The sequence below is a fragment of the Bos indicus genome, chromosome 22, assembly GCF_029378745.1.
Source record: "Bos indicus isolate NIAB-ARS_2022 breed Sahiwal x Tharparkar chromosome 22, NIAB-ARS_B.indTharparkar_mat_pri_1.0, whole genome shotgun sequence".
NCBI classification, from domain to species: domain Eukaryota; kingdom Metazoa; phylum Chordata; class Mammalia; order Artiodactyla; family Bovidae; genus Bos; species Bos indicus.
Genome location: NC_091781.1, coordinates 60367164 through 60381975, shown reverse-complemented (window position 1 = coordinate 60381975; position 14812 = coordinate 60367164). Strand labels below are relative to the sequence as shown.

The window sequence follows — 14812 nt, the reverse complement described above, 5'->3', positions numbered from 1 at the left end:
TGTAGACAACTTTTCTCCCCACAAAAGTGTAATTCTTTCTTTTTAAATGTATGAAGCTTTTAAAAAATCACTTTATTTCTTCTTGGCTGTGTGGGTCTTCCCTGCCGTGCAGGCTCCCTCCAGCTGCAGTGACCAGGGGCAGCTCTCTAGCTGTGGTGTGCGGGCTTCTCACTGCGGTGGCTTCTCTTGACGGGGAGCACGGGCTCTGGGTGCTGGGGCCCAGTAGCTGCAGCGTTCAGGCTTGGTTGCTCTGCTGCACGTGGGATCTTCCTGGACCAGGGATCAAACCTGTGTCCCCTGCATTGGCAGGCAGGTTCTTATCCAAAGTACCACCAGTGAAGCCCCAAAAATGTAATTCTTAATTGAATCTAAACCTAAGTATTTAATCCATCACCGCTGATGATTACATATATAAAGGACCTATGAGCAGAGTTTTAATAAAAGCAAACAGATAGTTAAAATAAGGTCCTTATTATTACATATCAATTTTTATCTATCTCTACGTAACCAAATGATTCCTGTTCATTTCTGCATTCTAGGAACCAAACAGAGCTTCTCAAAGCTCGCAGGGCCAGCAGCCTTGGTGGGAGAGCTGTGCTCGCTGGGCTGGACTGCCAGTGCTGACCTCATTTCCCTAAACCTCGAGGTGGAAGGAGGCCTCATTTGTCCCCATTTGGAGGGAGAGAGCAGGGCAGCCCACCCTTCTGTCCTCCAAACTCACTTGAAACCTTCTCCTTCTCAGTGTTGAAAGTTTGAATTGGTAGAAAAGTTAATTTCTCTTAAAGTAATCATGATTATCTGATAATCATCCTATAGTGCCTAGTCGCTCAGTCATGTCTGACTCTTTGGGACCCCATGGACTGTAGCCCACCAGGCTCCTCTGTCCATGGGATTTCCCAGGACAGAATACTGGAGTGGGTTGCCATTTCCTCCTCCAGGGGATCTTCCCAACCCAGGGATCGAACTCGGGTCTTCCACATTGCAGGCAGATTCTTTACCATGTGAGCCACCAGGGAAGCTTTTGATTTTACAAGCTCCAAAAGACACAAATGAACAGATTTGTAAAAACCATTTCCACCTCTTTTAAGTATTTTCTTAAAAACAAAATTTGGACAGACAGCCTTCAGAAACACACGGTACTATTTACCTGGAAAGTGTGGTCACAGCCGCCCACGTGCACTCTATTCACGAAGACACTGGGCACAGTCCTCTGGCTGGTGATCTCCGACAGAGCCTCCTGGACACTGGCCCCCTCATCTGAGGATGAAAGATCAGAGACGGAAGACCCTGCAAAGGTCCTGAGGCTCCGCGACAGAGCCTCCTGGACACCGGCCCCCTCATCTGAGGATGAGAGATCAGAGACGACACTGGGCACAGCCCTCTGGCTGGTGATCTCTGACAGAGCCTCCTGGACACCGGCCCCCTCACCTGAGGATGAAAGATCAGAGACGGAAGACCCTGCAAAGGTTCCGAGGCTCTGTGAGCTGAGCTGAAGTGCTGCGACACTCAGATGCCCACATGCACGTCGTCAGCTTCACGAAGCGACGACTCAGGGGTTCAAAGGAAGCCTTACAGAATAAAGAGCAGACTCATGACTCCTTTTTAAATGAACCCTTTCAAATTAGAATCTGATCTATAATCCACTGGCTAGGCAGAGACAGATAAGAATCGTCTTTAAAGAGCAAACATAATATATGCTCTAACGGTGGTAACACAGAAAATATATCCAACAATTACATTTGAAAAAATCTTTATGCTCATAGTCCAAAACATACCCTCCACTCCTAAAAACTGAACCAGGCCCTCGGTCCTTCAGGCTCCCCATGTGGTAAACTCTTCAGCAAAGTCTCAAAGATTCAAGAGCATTTCACTTATTAAATTGACCTGGCTAAAGAGAGGGGTGAAGTCTCATGAAGGCAGAGATTGGGCTTTCTGTTCTCCACGCACACCCGTGGAAAGTGCATGGGATTCAGAAGCAGGAAAGCGGGAACACTGGCGCGCCGGCCCTCCTGGGGCTGCGCTCAGGAGATGGGCAGACCCGCCTCGTCCTGATACTGCCTCCTCTAGGCCGCCGGACAGTGGGCAGACACGCCTGAGGACCACCAGCACTGCCTAACACGGCTGCCTTCCATCCCCCTCAAATGCAATGTACGCAAAAATCCACGCAAAGTACTTCCACATACAGGTTCATCTTCTGCGGGGTTGGAGGTAGGTGCAACCAGCTCATCGAGCCCAAAGAGACAGGAGCAAACTGAACTGAACGAGGCAATACAAGGAAAGAAGTCAATCTTGTGGACGTTGATTACAAACAACAGGTACGAACCATTCTACTTACCAACTTGATCAAGTTCTAAGATGTTACAGTCAACTCCCAGAGAAGAAAAGAGTTCTTTAACCTGCAATGAAAATGCACCTGCGTTCTCCTCCCGCAGAGACCAGACACAGCTATGGAGTGTGGGCAAGGCAGCAGGGACGCTCAAGCAGGCCCTTCAGGAGTGCGAGCCCCGGGCCACCTTCCCAGAATGACCTCAGGCCGCCTCTTCCCTTCTTTTACAACCTGCTGTCTCACTTCCAAATCTGTACCTTTCACTCAAGCCTCTTTCTTGGAACTCAAGACAAGCAGCATTTCTCCAGCTGGGTAACCCCAGACGCCTCGCACGGAGCATGCCCCACACCAACCCACCTGTGTCCACATGCCCTCTCCTCTCTGTTTTCTTTCAACAGTCACTAAACCATTCAACTGTCACACACCTAGGATGACTCATCCATTGTTCCCCAAACTCACCACGCAACGATGAGCAGGACACCCTCCCTGCCCGCCAGGAGGGGAGGCAGATGCCCCCACTGTCACCATCCGCCAGTTGCCTGAACACAAAGCCCTGGGCCCTGCCATGCGGACAGGGGCCCAGCAGTGAGGTGTCACCAGGAGCTTGTCTGTGACTACGGAGAGTTTCAGACCCCCTCCTGCAGCCTCTTCCTGCCCCGCGCCTACTCCCCATCCATCCAGAAGTCTCCACAGCGCTCTGCATGGAGCGGGTCCTCTTTCCAGTCCCTCTCAGCTGATCTCCTGAGCCAGCAAGACCTTCCAGGGGAAATTCTCAGTCACCTCCTGGGAGTTCTCCAACTGCCGCCACTGAGGTCAATCAGAGTCCACCGTCAGAAGGACTCTGGCCCTTCAGTGACCTCAGCCCTCGAAGGGGAGCCGAGGGGCTCCAGCTCCAGGACAGAGGCGCGAGGGTCTTGGCCCGTCTGCCCCTGGTAGATGTCCACGGCTGGTGAGAGCTAATTAAAAAGGGCCACTGAAGTCTCTGGAAGTTGAGGGCACACAGCAAATGAGGCAACGCATATTCAAGAGAATCTACTAGATGTCAGTAAGAGCGGGGAGCCTCAGGGATCCGTCTTCCGCCCCCGAGCGTGACGGAGGTGCCACTGCAGGTGGCCGTGGCCGAGGAGACAGGGCGCCCTGCTCTCTGGGGTCCCAGCCACCCCAAGGTGGGCCGTTGCCATTTCTATCGCTCAGGTTCGAGTGGCAGAGGCTGTATTACTGGTGAGTGTGGCAGCAAGGGAAAGCTCTCCTCCTGCACCACCTCATTCATAGATCAGAGTTTCTGTCCCAGGTGAAAACAGCAGGGCCCTGATCACGCTGCCCAGCCCACTGGCAGGGCAGGGCTCCGGGCTGGGAGAGGCAAGCCAAGGAGACCGGAGGCTACACCCTATCAGAGCAGCTCATAAAGCAGGCTGTTTCAAGGGAAGCGGGTGGGCACCCCAGCTCTGGAGCAAGGTCTCAGAGGCCGCTCGGGGCAAGGGGGAAACCACAAGATTAGAGAGCGCTGAGCTCCACCCTAAGAAACTGACCCTCTGGCATGGACTGTGGGGCGGTTCACACTCAGGCACAGCTGAGAGGTCCATCAGAGTCAGAGGCCGAGTCAGAGGATGCCAGTGGCTCCCCCTGGCAGAAGGCTAACTGTGAGCCACCGGTCAGCAGAGAGCCAGGAGGAGACGTTGAAGAACGGCCCTGCCAGGGTAAGAAAAAACTGCAAATCTGCTCAGTAACGACCGCTGCAGAGGGGCCCGGCTGGCGGCTGCCTGGCATGAAGAGCTGACTCACTGGAAAGATGAGGGCAGGAGGAGAAGGGGCGACAGAGGACGAGATGATTGGATGGCATGACTGACTCAACGGACGTGAGTTTGAGCAAGCTCTGGGAGATGGTGAAGGACAAGGAAGCCTGGCGTGCTGCAGTCTGTGGGGTCACAGAGTTGGAGCGACTTAACAACACCACCACAGAGCAGTTCACACCCCAGGGCACTGCCAGGAAAGCAGAGCACCTGACCCGCAACCAGAGGAGTGTGACACCCGGGCACGACACTGAGAGTCCGACAGTGTAACACAGGCGGCCGCTGAACCCGTCACCCCCGGTGGCTGCACAGACCCACGGCCACACTTGAGAGGAGTGGAAACAGACTTCCTGAAAATAACCCATCAGAGATACACAAGCAGAAACCGGCCACAGAGAAGGACGGCTGCACTGTCTAGAGTGGCTATAATGCATTACCGGAAACGCCCTGGTTTCAACAACAAAATGACCAGACACACAAAGAAACAGCACAGGGGGTCCACACACAAGCAGAAGGCAGGCAGGAGAAACCGCCTCTGAGAGGCCCCGACAGTGCGACGGACAGGAAAGTCACCCATGTAAATGCCTTTAAGGAGCTTGAGAAAACTATGCTTCAGGAGATCCGGAGAAGCATGACGGCAATGTCTCACCCAGTGGAAAACCAATAAAAAGACAGGAATTATGGACAGGAACCAACTGGGTATTAAGCAATTATGGGAAAGTGCAATACCTACAGTCAAAATTCCACTATGGTGTCTCAACAGTAGACTCAGGCTGGCAGGACTTGCAGAGCTGAGGACGTGAGTGGAGAGTGTGCAGCCTCACGCCATGGAGGGAAAAGATAAAGGACAGGAGCCTAGGGGAAATCGGGCCAGCATGGAGCACAACACACACAAGGCGTGAATACCAGTAAGAGAGGAAATAAAACGCAAGAATAATATTTGAAGAGATGCCCCCAAATAGCCCAGATTGATGAAAAACAGTAATCCAAATATCCAAGAAGCAAAATAATGGAGAAGACTCTTGAGAGTCCCTTGGACTGCAAGGAGATCCAGCCAGTCCATCCTAAAGGAAATCAGTCCTGAATATTCTTTGAAAGGACTGATGTTGAAGTTGAAACTCCAGTACTTTGGCCACCTGATGCAAAGAACTGAGTCATTTGAAAAGACCCCGATGGTGGGAAAGACTGACGGCGGGAGAAGGGGACAACAGAGGATGAGATGGTTGGACGGCATCAGTGATTCAATGGACATGAGTTTGAGCAAGCTCAGGAAGATAGTGAGGGACAGGGAGGCCTGGCGTGCTGCAGTCCATGGAGTCACAAAGAGTCGGACGTGACTGAACGACTGAACTGAACAAGTGAATTTAGCAAAGTTACAGGACACAAAATCAATACACAGAAATCACTTGCATTTCTATACACTAACAATGAAAAATCAGAAAGAGAAAAATAAGGAATCAATCCCATTCATCACTGGAACCAAAGAATTAAATATGTAGGAATAAACTTACTTAAGGAGACAAATAGTGTTTTTGCCTGGAGAATCCCAGGGACAGGGGAGCCTGGTGGGCTGCCATCTATGGGATTGCACAGAGTCGGACATGACTGAAGCGACTTAGCAGCAAGGAGACAAAAGAACTGTACACAGAAAATTATAAGACACTAATGAAAGAAATCAAAGACAACATAAACAGATAGAGAGAGATTCCATGTTCCTGGGTAGGAAGAATCAATATTGTGAAAATGACTACACTACCAAATGCAATCTACAGATTCAATGTGATCCCTATCAAATTACCAATGACATTTTTCACAGAACTAGAACAAAAAAATTCATAATTCATATGGAACAAAAGATTGCAAATAGTCAAAGCAGTTTTGAGAAAAAAGAATGGAGCTGGAGGAATCAACCTTCCTGACTTCAGGTTATACTACAAAGCTACAGTCATCAAGACAGTATGGCACTGGCACAAAAACAGAAATACAGACCAACGGAACAAGACAGAAAGCCCAGAATTTAACCCATGCACCTATGGGCACCTTATTCTTGACAAAGGAGGCAAGAACATACAATGGGGCAAAGACAGCCTCTTCAATAAATGGTGCTGGGAAAACTGGACAGCTACATGTAAAAGAATGCAATTAGAACACTTCCTAACACCATACACAAAGATCAACTGAAAATGGATTAAAGACCTAAATGTAAGACCAGAAAGTATAAAACTCTTAGAGGTAAACAGAGGCAGAACACTTGATGACATAAATCAAAGCAAGATCCTCTATGACCCACCTCCTAGAATAATGGAAATAAAAACAAAAGGAAACAAGTGGGACCTGATTAAACTTAAAATCTTCAGCACAGCAAAGGAAACTATAAGCAAGGTGAAAAGACAACCTTCAGAAATGGGAGAAAATAATAGCAAATGAAACAACTGACATAGGGTTAATTTCCAAAATATACAAGCAACTCATACAACTCAATACCAGAAAAACAAACAACCCAATCAAAAAGTGGGAAAAAGACCTAAGCAGACATTTCTCCAAAGAAGACATACAGATGGCTAACAAACACATGAAAAGATGCTCAACATTGCTCATTATTAGAGAAATGCAAATCAAAACCACAATGAGATATCACCTCACACCAGTCAAAATGGCCATCATCAAAAAGTCTACGAACAATGAATGCTGGAGAGGGTGTGCTCTTGCACTGTTGGTGGGAATGCAAACCACTGTGGAAGATGGTACGGAGATTCCTTAAAAACTAGGAATAAAACCACCATGGTATGCTATGCTATGTTAAGTCACTTCAGTCGTATCTGACTCTGTGTGACCCCATAGACGGCAGCCCACCAGACTTCCCCGTCCCTGGGGTTCTCCAGGCAAGAACACTGGAGTGGGTTTCCATTTCCTTCTCCAATGCATGGAAGTGAAAAGTGAAAGTGAAGGCGCTCAGTCGTGTCCGACTCTTAGCGACCCCATGGACTGCAGCCCACCAGGCTCCTCCGTCCACGGATTTTCCAGGCAAGAGTACTGGAGTGGGGTGCCATTGCCTTCTCTGAAAACCACCATATGACCCAGCAATCCCACTCCTAGGCATATACCCTGCTGCTGCTGCTGCAGCTGCATCGCTTCAGTCGTGTCCGACTCTGTGCGACCCCATAGACAGCAGCCCACCAGGCTCCGCCCTCCCTGGGATTCTCCAGGCAAGAACACTGGAGTGGGTTGCCATTTCCTTCTCCAAGGCATATATCCTGAGGAAACCAAAATTGAAAAAGACACATGTATCCCACCGCTCACTGCAGCACTGTTTACAACAGCTAGAGCATGGAAGCAACCTAGATGCCCACTGGCAGATGAATGGATACAGAAGTTGTGGTACATACACACGATGGAATATTACTCGGCCATAAAAAGGAACGCGTTTGAGTCAGATCTAATAAGGCGGATGAACCTAGAACCTATTATACAGAGTGAAGTGAGTCAGAAAGAGAAAGATAAATATCGTATTCTAATGCATATATACGAAATCCAGAAAAATGGTACTGAAGAATTTATTTACAGGGCAGCAATGGAGAAACAGACATAGAGAATAGACTTACGGACATGGGGAGAGGGGAGGAGAGGGCGAGATGTATGGAGAGAGTAACGTGGAAACTTACATTACCATGTGTAAAATAGATAGCCAACGGGAATTTGCTGTATGTCTCAGGGAACTCAAACAGGGGCTCTGTATCAACCTGGAGGGGTGGGATGGGGCGGGAGATGGGAGGCAGGTTCAAAAGAGAGGGGACGTATGTATACCTATGGCTGATTCAGGTTGAGATTTGACAGAAAACAGCAAAATTCTGTAAAGCAATTATCCTTCAATAAAAAAATAATTTAAAAAAAGGCAAGGAATCCTGACCCATGCTACAGCATAGATGAACTCTGAGGACATCAGACCGAAATAAGCCAGTCAGAAAATGGCAAATACTTTCAGATTCATAGGGCAGAAAGCAGATGGTGGTTAGCGGCTGGGGGTGGGGATGGAGAGTTACTGTTTAATGAGGTCAGAGTGTCAGTTGGGGAAGACGAAAAAAGCTCTGTGGGTGGACGGTGATGGCAGCACAAAACAGGAACGGTCTTAATGCCATGAAACCTAAAATGGTTAAAATAGTAAACGATATTATGCGTATTTTATTATAGGGGAAAAAAAGCTAACCAATGCAAGTATGTTTTCAATCCACAAAAGTGTGAATAGAGGATTAGGGAAAACATGGCTTGAAAGTTAACTGGGGGAAGGGCACGTTTTCACTCTTGAGTTTGGGCCGCGCGGTCGCCTGACTCAAGGAGCTCCCTGCCCGGTCAGCTGCCCCCGCTCCTCGCACTCCTCTCAGGTGGGACTCCAGCCCAGGGCAGACCCTGTCACTCCTTTCCTCCCGCCCGACGTCATCAGGCCCACGCGCAGCGGCACACGTTTAGACCTCAGTACCGCTGAGCAGCTGCAGGCCAGCCCGTTCCCACGTCCCTCTCCTGATTCCCTTCCTACAGCCTACGTTCAGCCCAGTGTTTTCATGTTTTCATCCCCTGCCTTTGCTCACACGAATTCCTCAACTATTGAAGCTCTACCTTGCCTACGTCCAACTTATCTCTCCAGGACCAGCTTAAACATCACGTCTTCAATTCCTCCGACCCCACAGAAGTAGATGCTTTACCTCTCATCCCCACAGCAGCTGCCTCGCACGCACGTGTCTTTCAGTGCGTGAGAACAGGCTGATTACAGCTCCTTTAGGCCATGAGTTCTTGAAAGGCAAGGCCACAGGTAGGGATGTGGAATACGGTGTCCAGTTTGGGTGATTCGTGGTCAAATTACTGCACAACTCGTTTAGTGAAGGGTCATGTGTAAAGACAGATGATACGAACGCATGAAAAGCTTGGCCAGGAAAGAAAAGCGCTCAGGGAAAATACTGGAAGATCTGCCATCCAACTAGAAGCCAGATTCCTAATTCTGTGCACGGGAGTGACAGGCACCGCCAAAATGTTTCAGATGGACAGATTTGGGCTCCATTAAAAAAGTTTTGATTGAAGGCGGGAGGAGAAGGGGACGACAGAGGATGAGATGGTTGGATGGCATCACCAACTCAATGGACATGAGTGTGAGAAACTCCGGGACTTGGTGATGGACAGGGAGGCCTGGCGTGCTGCAGTCCATGGGGTCACGACGAGTCGGACATGACTGAGAGACTGAACTGAACTGAAAAAAGTTCTAGTTATCAAAGCTGTCCAATTATGTAACAGGACTCAAAGTAGTGGCCATGTTGTTAGAAGTCGTGACGCACACAGAACAGAAAATCATCTGTCCTAAGATGTTCTGTGTCAGCAAAGGTTCGACCAGAATGATGTAAAGCCGTTTATTCATTCAACCCATTTACCTGCCTCACACTGTTCTGGGCCCCAGCGACATAGCAGTGGCCACGCACAGTTCTGATGGCTTGGCTCTTTTATAAGCTTCAAAGGACAACTTCAATAAGCGGAGAAAGAAGACAAGAGGTTGGAAATAAACCAACACATATGTGAGAATCTGACAGGTGATTGGTGAGCATTCGAACCACAGTAGAAAGAAAGGACTCTCCGAAAAAAGAAGAGGGGCAACTAAGTTATAAAGGAAAAAAGGAACTGGATCCCCACACGTCCTCGGCTTCAAGTTCAGGTGGAACAGAGAAGAGGGGTGTGATAAGCACACCTGAAAACTTCCACCAGCCCACACAGGAGGCTATCTTTGTGACCTCAGAGTAGAAAGACTTAAAAAAGGCACAAACCAGAAAAGAAAAAGTGATAGATTCACTATGTTAAACTTCCACTTCAGTTAAACAAAACATCACATAAAGAGAGTAAAAAGAAAAACCCAGTCTGGGCGATTTTCCAACACATAGAACCGAAGGACTAGAATCCACAATATATAAAGAATGTCTACAAAATGAGTATAAAAAAATAACCTAATAGAGAAAGAAGCAAAACGCCTGAATGTTTCCCAGAAGAGGAAACTCAAATGACCCATAAACACAGGTAAAGATGTTAAGTTCATCAAGAAAACGCAAAACTAAGGCTACAGTGAAATACCATCTCATAAACACCAGAATGGCAATAATTACATGTATCAACTGTCGGCAAGGACGTAGGGCAGTGGGAACCGGTAATACACCAGTCAGAGGGCAAGTGTATAACTGTGTGGAAGAACATTTCGGTATCACCTAACTAAGGAAAAAATTGTGCCTCCTCTGTGGCTTAGCAATTCAGCTTCAAGACATCTCCTCTCAAGCAGGTCTTGTGTGTGTGCACTGGGGGATGCGGCAACAACAGGCACGGCCATACTGTATTTGAGAGCAAAATACTAGGAACGTCAGACCTGATAACACTCAGGAACAACACAGCAATGAAAATTAACAAACCACACTTACAGACACTAACATGCAGCGATCTCTAAAATATAACTGTTGGGAAAAACATGCAGAATATAAAAATCCATGACTCTACTTACACAAAGTACCAATACAAGCCAAAAGGAGCAAAGTATTGTTTAGGGATACATACGTTTGGCAGCAAAATTGTTAAGGAAAAGCAAGTGACTCTGGCCAGTGGTTGCCCTGGGAGGAGTGGAGAGGATGAACCAGGAGGCTCCTGCTGGAGTGTGGTCTGCTAGAGAACTGCAAGGTGCATGTGTGACACACACACTTGTTTCAAAAACGTGCAAATCATTATCCACCTGACAGCAAGACTGAGAATCCTAATTTCACCTCTGACCCGACAACTTAGGCTTGTGCCTCGTTCACGCGTTGTTTCAACTCTCAAACGTGGAAGCAGCCTTCAAAATCGCCCAGCCCCATCCTACAGACCGCTTCGTCCTCCAGCGCATCACTGCTCCAACTCTCAGCTCCCGCGCGTGCTCCGCGTGCAGCCCGGCCTAAACCGCCGCCCGGCCGGCCCAGGGCACGCGGTGAGCCGCAGCAGCCCCGCCACCCGCCGCCGTCGTCCCCAGGACGGGACCCGAGGGACCTGTCCCCTCAGGTGCCCCTAGGGGCCCACGTCCAGCAGGCTTTCGGCCAGGGCAGGACCGCGCGGCCCAGCCGAGGGCGGATCGGACGAGCCCTGACCGAGGCCGGGGCGGGGCGCCGTGGGGGCCCGGGGCCCTGGCCGCCTACCCGCGTGCTGTGCGGACAATAGGTCTTGCTGAAGATGACCACGCGGTGGCCCTCAATGAGACCCAGCAGGCGGCGCCGCAGCTCCTCGCGGGCCGCGCCGGACAAGCGGCCGGCCCCGGGAGCCGGCGGGCGGGCCCGGCGCCCGGGCGGCGACGGCGGCCCGGCCGCGCCGCGGACATTGCCCAGTCGGCGGCTGGGGGACGAGCCCCTCCCTGGCGTGGAAAACGTCTGTGCCCGTGAGGGCGGCGGCGGCGGCGGCGGCTGCGCCAGGACAGCGGTGTCGCTCCCGCACGGGCAGAACCTGTCCAGAAACCAGACACCGAGTTGGGGCGCCGAGTGGGAGTGAAGGCCGGACCGCTCGCCCTGCTCCCGGCTCTGCCCCGCCCCCGGCTCCGCCCCGTCCCGGGCGCTCGCCCCACCCTCGCCACTGGCCCCGCCCTCTGCCCCGCCCCGTCCCCGGCGGTCGCCCAATCCCGGATACGCCCCGCCCCCCGGCGCTCGCCCCACCCACGCCGCTGGCCCGCCCTCGGCTCCGCCCCGTCCCCGGCGCTCGCCACACCCATACCGCTAGATCCGACGCTCGCCCCGCCCCGACGCTCGTCCCGCCCCGACGCTCGCCCCACCCACGCCGCTGGTCCCGCCCCAGCCCCGCCCCACCCTCGGCGCATGCGAAGTAAACCACTGAGACACCGCAGTGCTGTACTCGCCCAGTCTTCATAAAGCGGCGGGTGTCAGGCTTCAGGGTCTTGTTAGCTCGATATGGTGCGCGCACCGCGGGATCGCCGGGTCTCCGTGTGGTCCCCAGGGGTGCCCCCCATGAAGAGCTTACTTCCACTCTTATTTCCATTCCACCAGCCCCCTCATGCCTCCTTTAGATACACGGTCTTCGGTGAGGTTGGATGTCTCAACCTTTTGGAAGGAGTGAATAAATAAAAACCATCTTTACAAAAGATGGCTATTTTTTTAAAGCTTATATCCCACAAAGCAAATAAAAATACTAGTGAAACCTAGACAGTGTATTAAAAAGCAGAGACATCACTTTGCCAACAAAGGCCAATAGTCAAAGCTATGGTTTTTCCAGTACTCATGTATGGATGTGAGAGTTGGACCATAAAGAAGGTCGAGCGCTAAAGAACTGATGTTTTCCAATTGAGGTGCTGGAGTAGGCTCTTGAGAGTCCCTTGGACTGCAAGGAGATCGATCAAACCAGTCAGTCCTAAAGTATATCAACTCTGAATATTCATTGGAAGGACTGATGCTGAAGCTGAAACTCCAATCCTTTGGCCACCTGATGCAAAGAACTGACTCATTGGAAAAGACCCTGATGCTGGGAAAGATTGAAGGCGGGAGGAGAAGGGGACAACAGAGGATGAGATGGTTGGATGGCATCACTGACTCAAAGGACATGAGTTTGAGCAAACTCTGGGGATAGTGAAGGACAGGGAAGCCTGGCATGCCGCAGTCAGTGGGGTCACAAAGAGTCAAACACAACTTAGCAACTAAACAGCAACAACTGGGTTTCTATTAGCTACCTCATATAGCTACGGCATTTTAAAATGAATTTCCTAGGTTGCTACCCCTCAGTCCCTATCGCATGGAATTCTGGAGGCATTTTTTTTTTTAATCTTTGGTACTTTATTTTATTTTTTAAAAGTATTGTCATTATTTTGCCTTTTTTTTTTTACTATAAATTTATTTAATTGGAGGCTAATTGGAGGCATTTCTAATAAAGGGACCCTAAGTTTCTTGGGCTCCAAAATCACTGCAGATGCTGACTGCAGCCATGAAATTAAAAGACACTTGCTCTTTGGAAGAAAAGCTATGACAAATCTAGACAGCATACTAAAAAGCAGAGACATGACTTTGCCAACAAAGGTCCATCTAGTGAAAGTTACGGTTTTTCCAGTAGTCATGTAAGGATGTGAGAGTTGGACAATAAAGAAAGCTGAGTGCTGAAGAATTGATGCTTTTGAACTGTGGTGTTGAAGAAGACTCTTGAGAGTCTCTTGGACTGCAAGGAGATCCAACCAGTCAATCCTAAAGGAAATCGGTCCTGAATACTCATCGGAAGGACTGATGCTGAAGCTGAAACTCCAATACTTTGGCCACCTGATGCAAAGAGCTGACTCATTTGAAAAGACCCTGATGCTGGGAAAGATTGAAGGTGGGAGGAGAAGGGGATGACAGAGGATGAGATGGTTGGATGGCATCACCCACTCGATGGGCATGAGTTTGAGTAAACTCCCAGAGTTGGTAAAGGACAGGGAGCCTGGTGTGCTGCAGTCCACGGGGTTGCAAACAGTCGGACACAACTGAGCAACTGAACTGAACTGAAGTCATCTGTGCCAGAATGGGAATCCTATATGCATCATTTGGGTGGATGGGTGGAGGGATTCGGGGCTAACTTGCTCACCACAACTTACAGCCCCCTGCGGCTGCAGGGTGAATGTATTAAACCCAAATAGAGACATTCAACCACAAGACCAGCAGGCACGCTTGGCCCCTCTCAGGGGTCATCTCCTGACGCCTGGCTCAGCGTGCTTCAGCCACTGCCTGCTCCTTGTGTGGCAGACACACTCCTGCCTTAGGGTCTGTGCATTTTCTGTTTACTCAGCCTAGATGTTGCTCCTCATCCAGCAAATCTAACTTTCTCTAGGGGATGGTATGAGAGGGAGGCACCTGAGGTCCCCTCTCAGGCAGGCCAAGGTCAGTGCAGGTCTCCTGCTGACCCTTCATGCACAGCCCCTTGCAGATCCCTTCTCAGTGTCTCCCACCTTACTGTGGAACTGGCTTTATGTTGACAAATATGAGGGTAAGAAGGAGACAGGGCGCCCACAGCTTCAGCTTAGGTTTATCGTTCTCAGTACCCTTGTGCCAAGTTAGTTATCTCCTTGGCCCTGAGGACGCCTCTAACTTTCAGTTCAGTCGCTCAGTCGTGCCCGACTCTTTGCGACCCCATGGACTGCAGCACACCAGGCTTCCCTCTAACCTTAGTTTTCAAAATTTAAGACTTCCATAGTCAAGATTTTTTATTTTTACAATAAACCTTGTGGCTGGGATGGGCTTACTACCGTGTCCCTTCCTGTCCTCACCTCCAGCTTCTCCTGGGCTAGAGGGTGAATCACCGACAGGAAGGATAGGGGTAGCTGGTGTTTTCCTCTGCTCCTGGCCTGACATCTAGTTAACCCATCAGAGCTTCACTGGTGGGCCTTTCAGAACTGTGACACCGTTTTTAGGAAACTGTTTCAATTAAGGTCGGAAAAGCACAGGCAGCTTAGCTCTGAATCTCAGCCCCATTGCTTCCTAGGCGGTGGTCTGAGACAACAGTCATAGGAGGAGATTAACGTCAGCTCCTACCTCAAAGGGCCATTGTGAATTTAGGTGAGTCAGTACCCTCGTGGCTCAGGGGATTCAGCAACTGCCAATGGCCGCCAGTGCAGGAGAAGGGAAGTGAAGTGAAGTCGCTCAGTGGTGTCTGACTCTGCGACCCCATGGACGGTAGCCTGCCAGGCTCC

The 14812-nt window shown here is 50.2% G+C and overlaps 1 protein-coding gene across 1 annotated transcript in view; it reads right to left on the bottom strand.

Annotated features, from left to right (window-relative positions):
* The window catches only part of TXNRD3 (thioredoxin reductase 3), a 33565-nt gene extending 21705 nt beyond the window's left edge, over window positions 1–11860 (bottom strand). The window contains exons 1-4 of the mRNA XM_070777072.1: window positions 11857–11860; window positions 11298–11737; window positions 2336–2396; window positions 1148–1257 (exon numbers count right to left, since the gene is read on the bottom strand). Of these exons, the coding sequence (XP_070633173.1) occupies window positions 1148–1257; window positions 2336–2396; window positions 11298–11737; window positions 11857–11860 (615 nt within the window). The remainder of the gene's footprint in view (window positions 1–1147; window positions 1258–2335; window positions 2397–11297; window positions 11738–11856) is intronic.
* Window positions 11861–14812: the final 2952 nt, after the last annotated feature.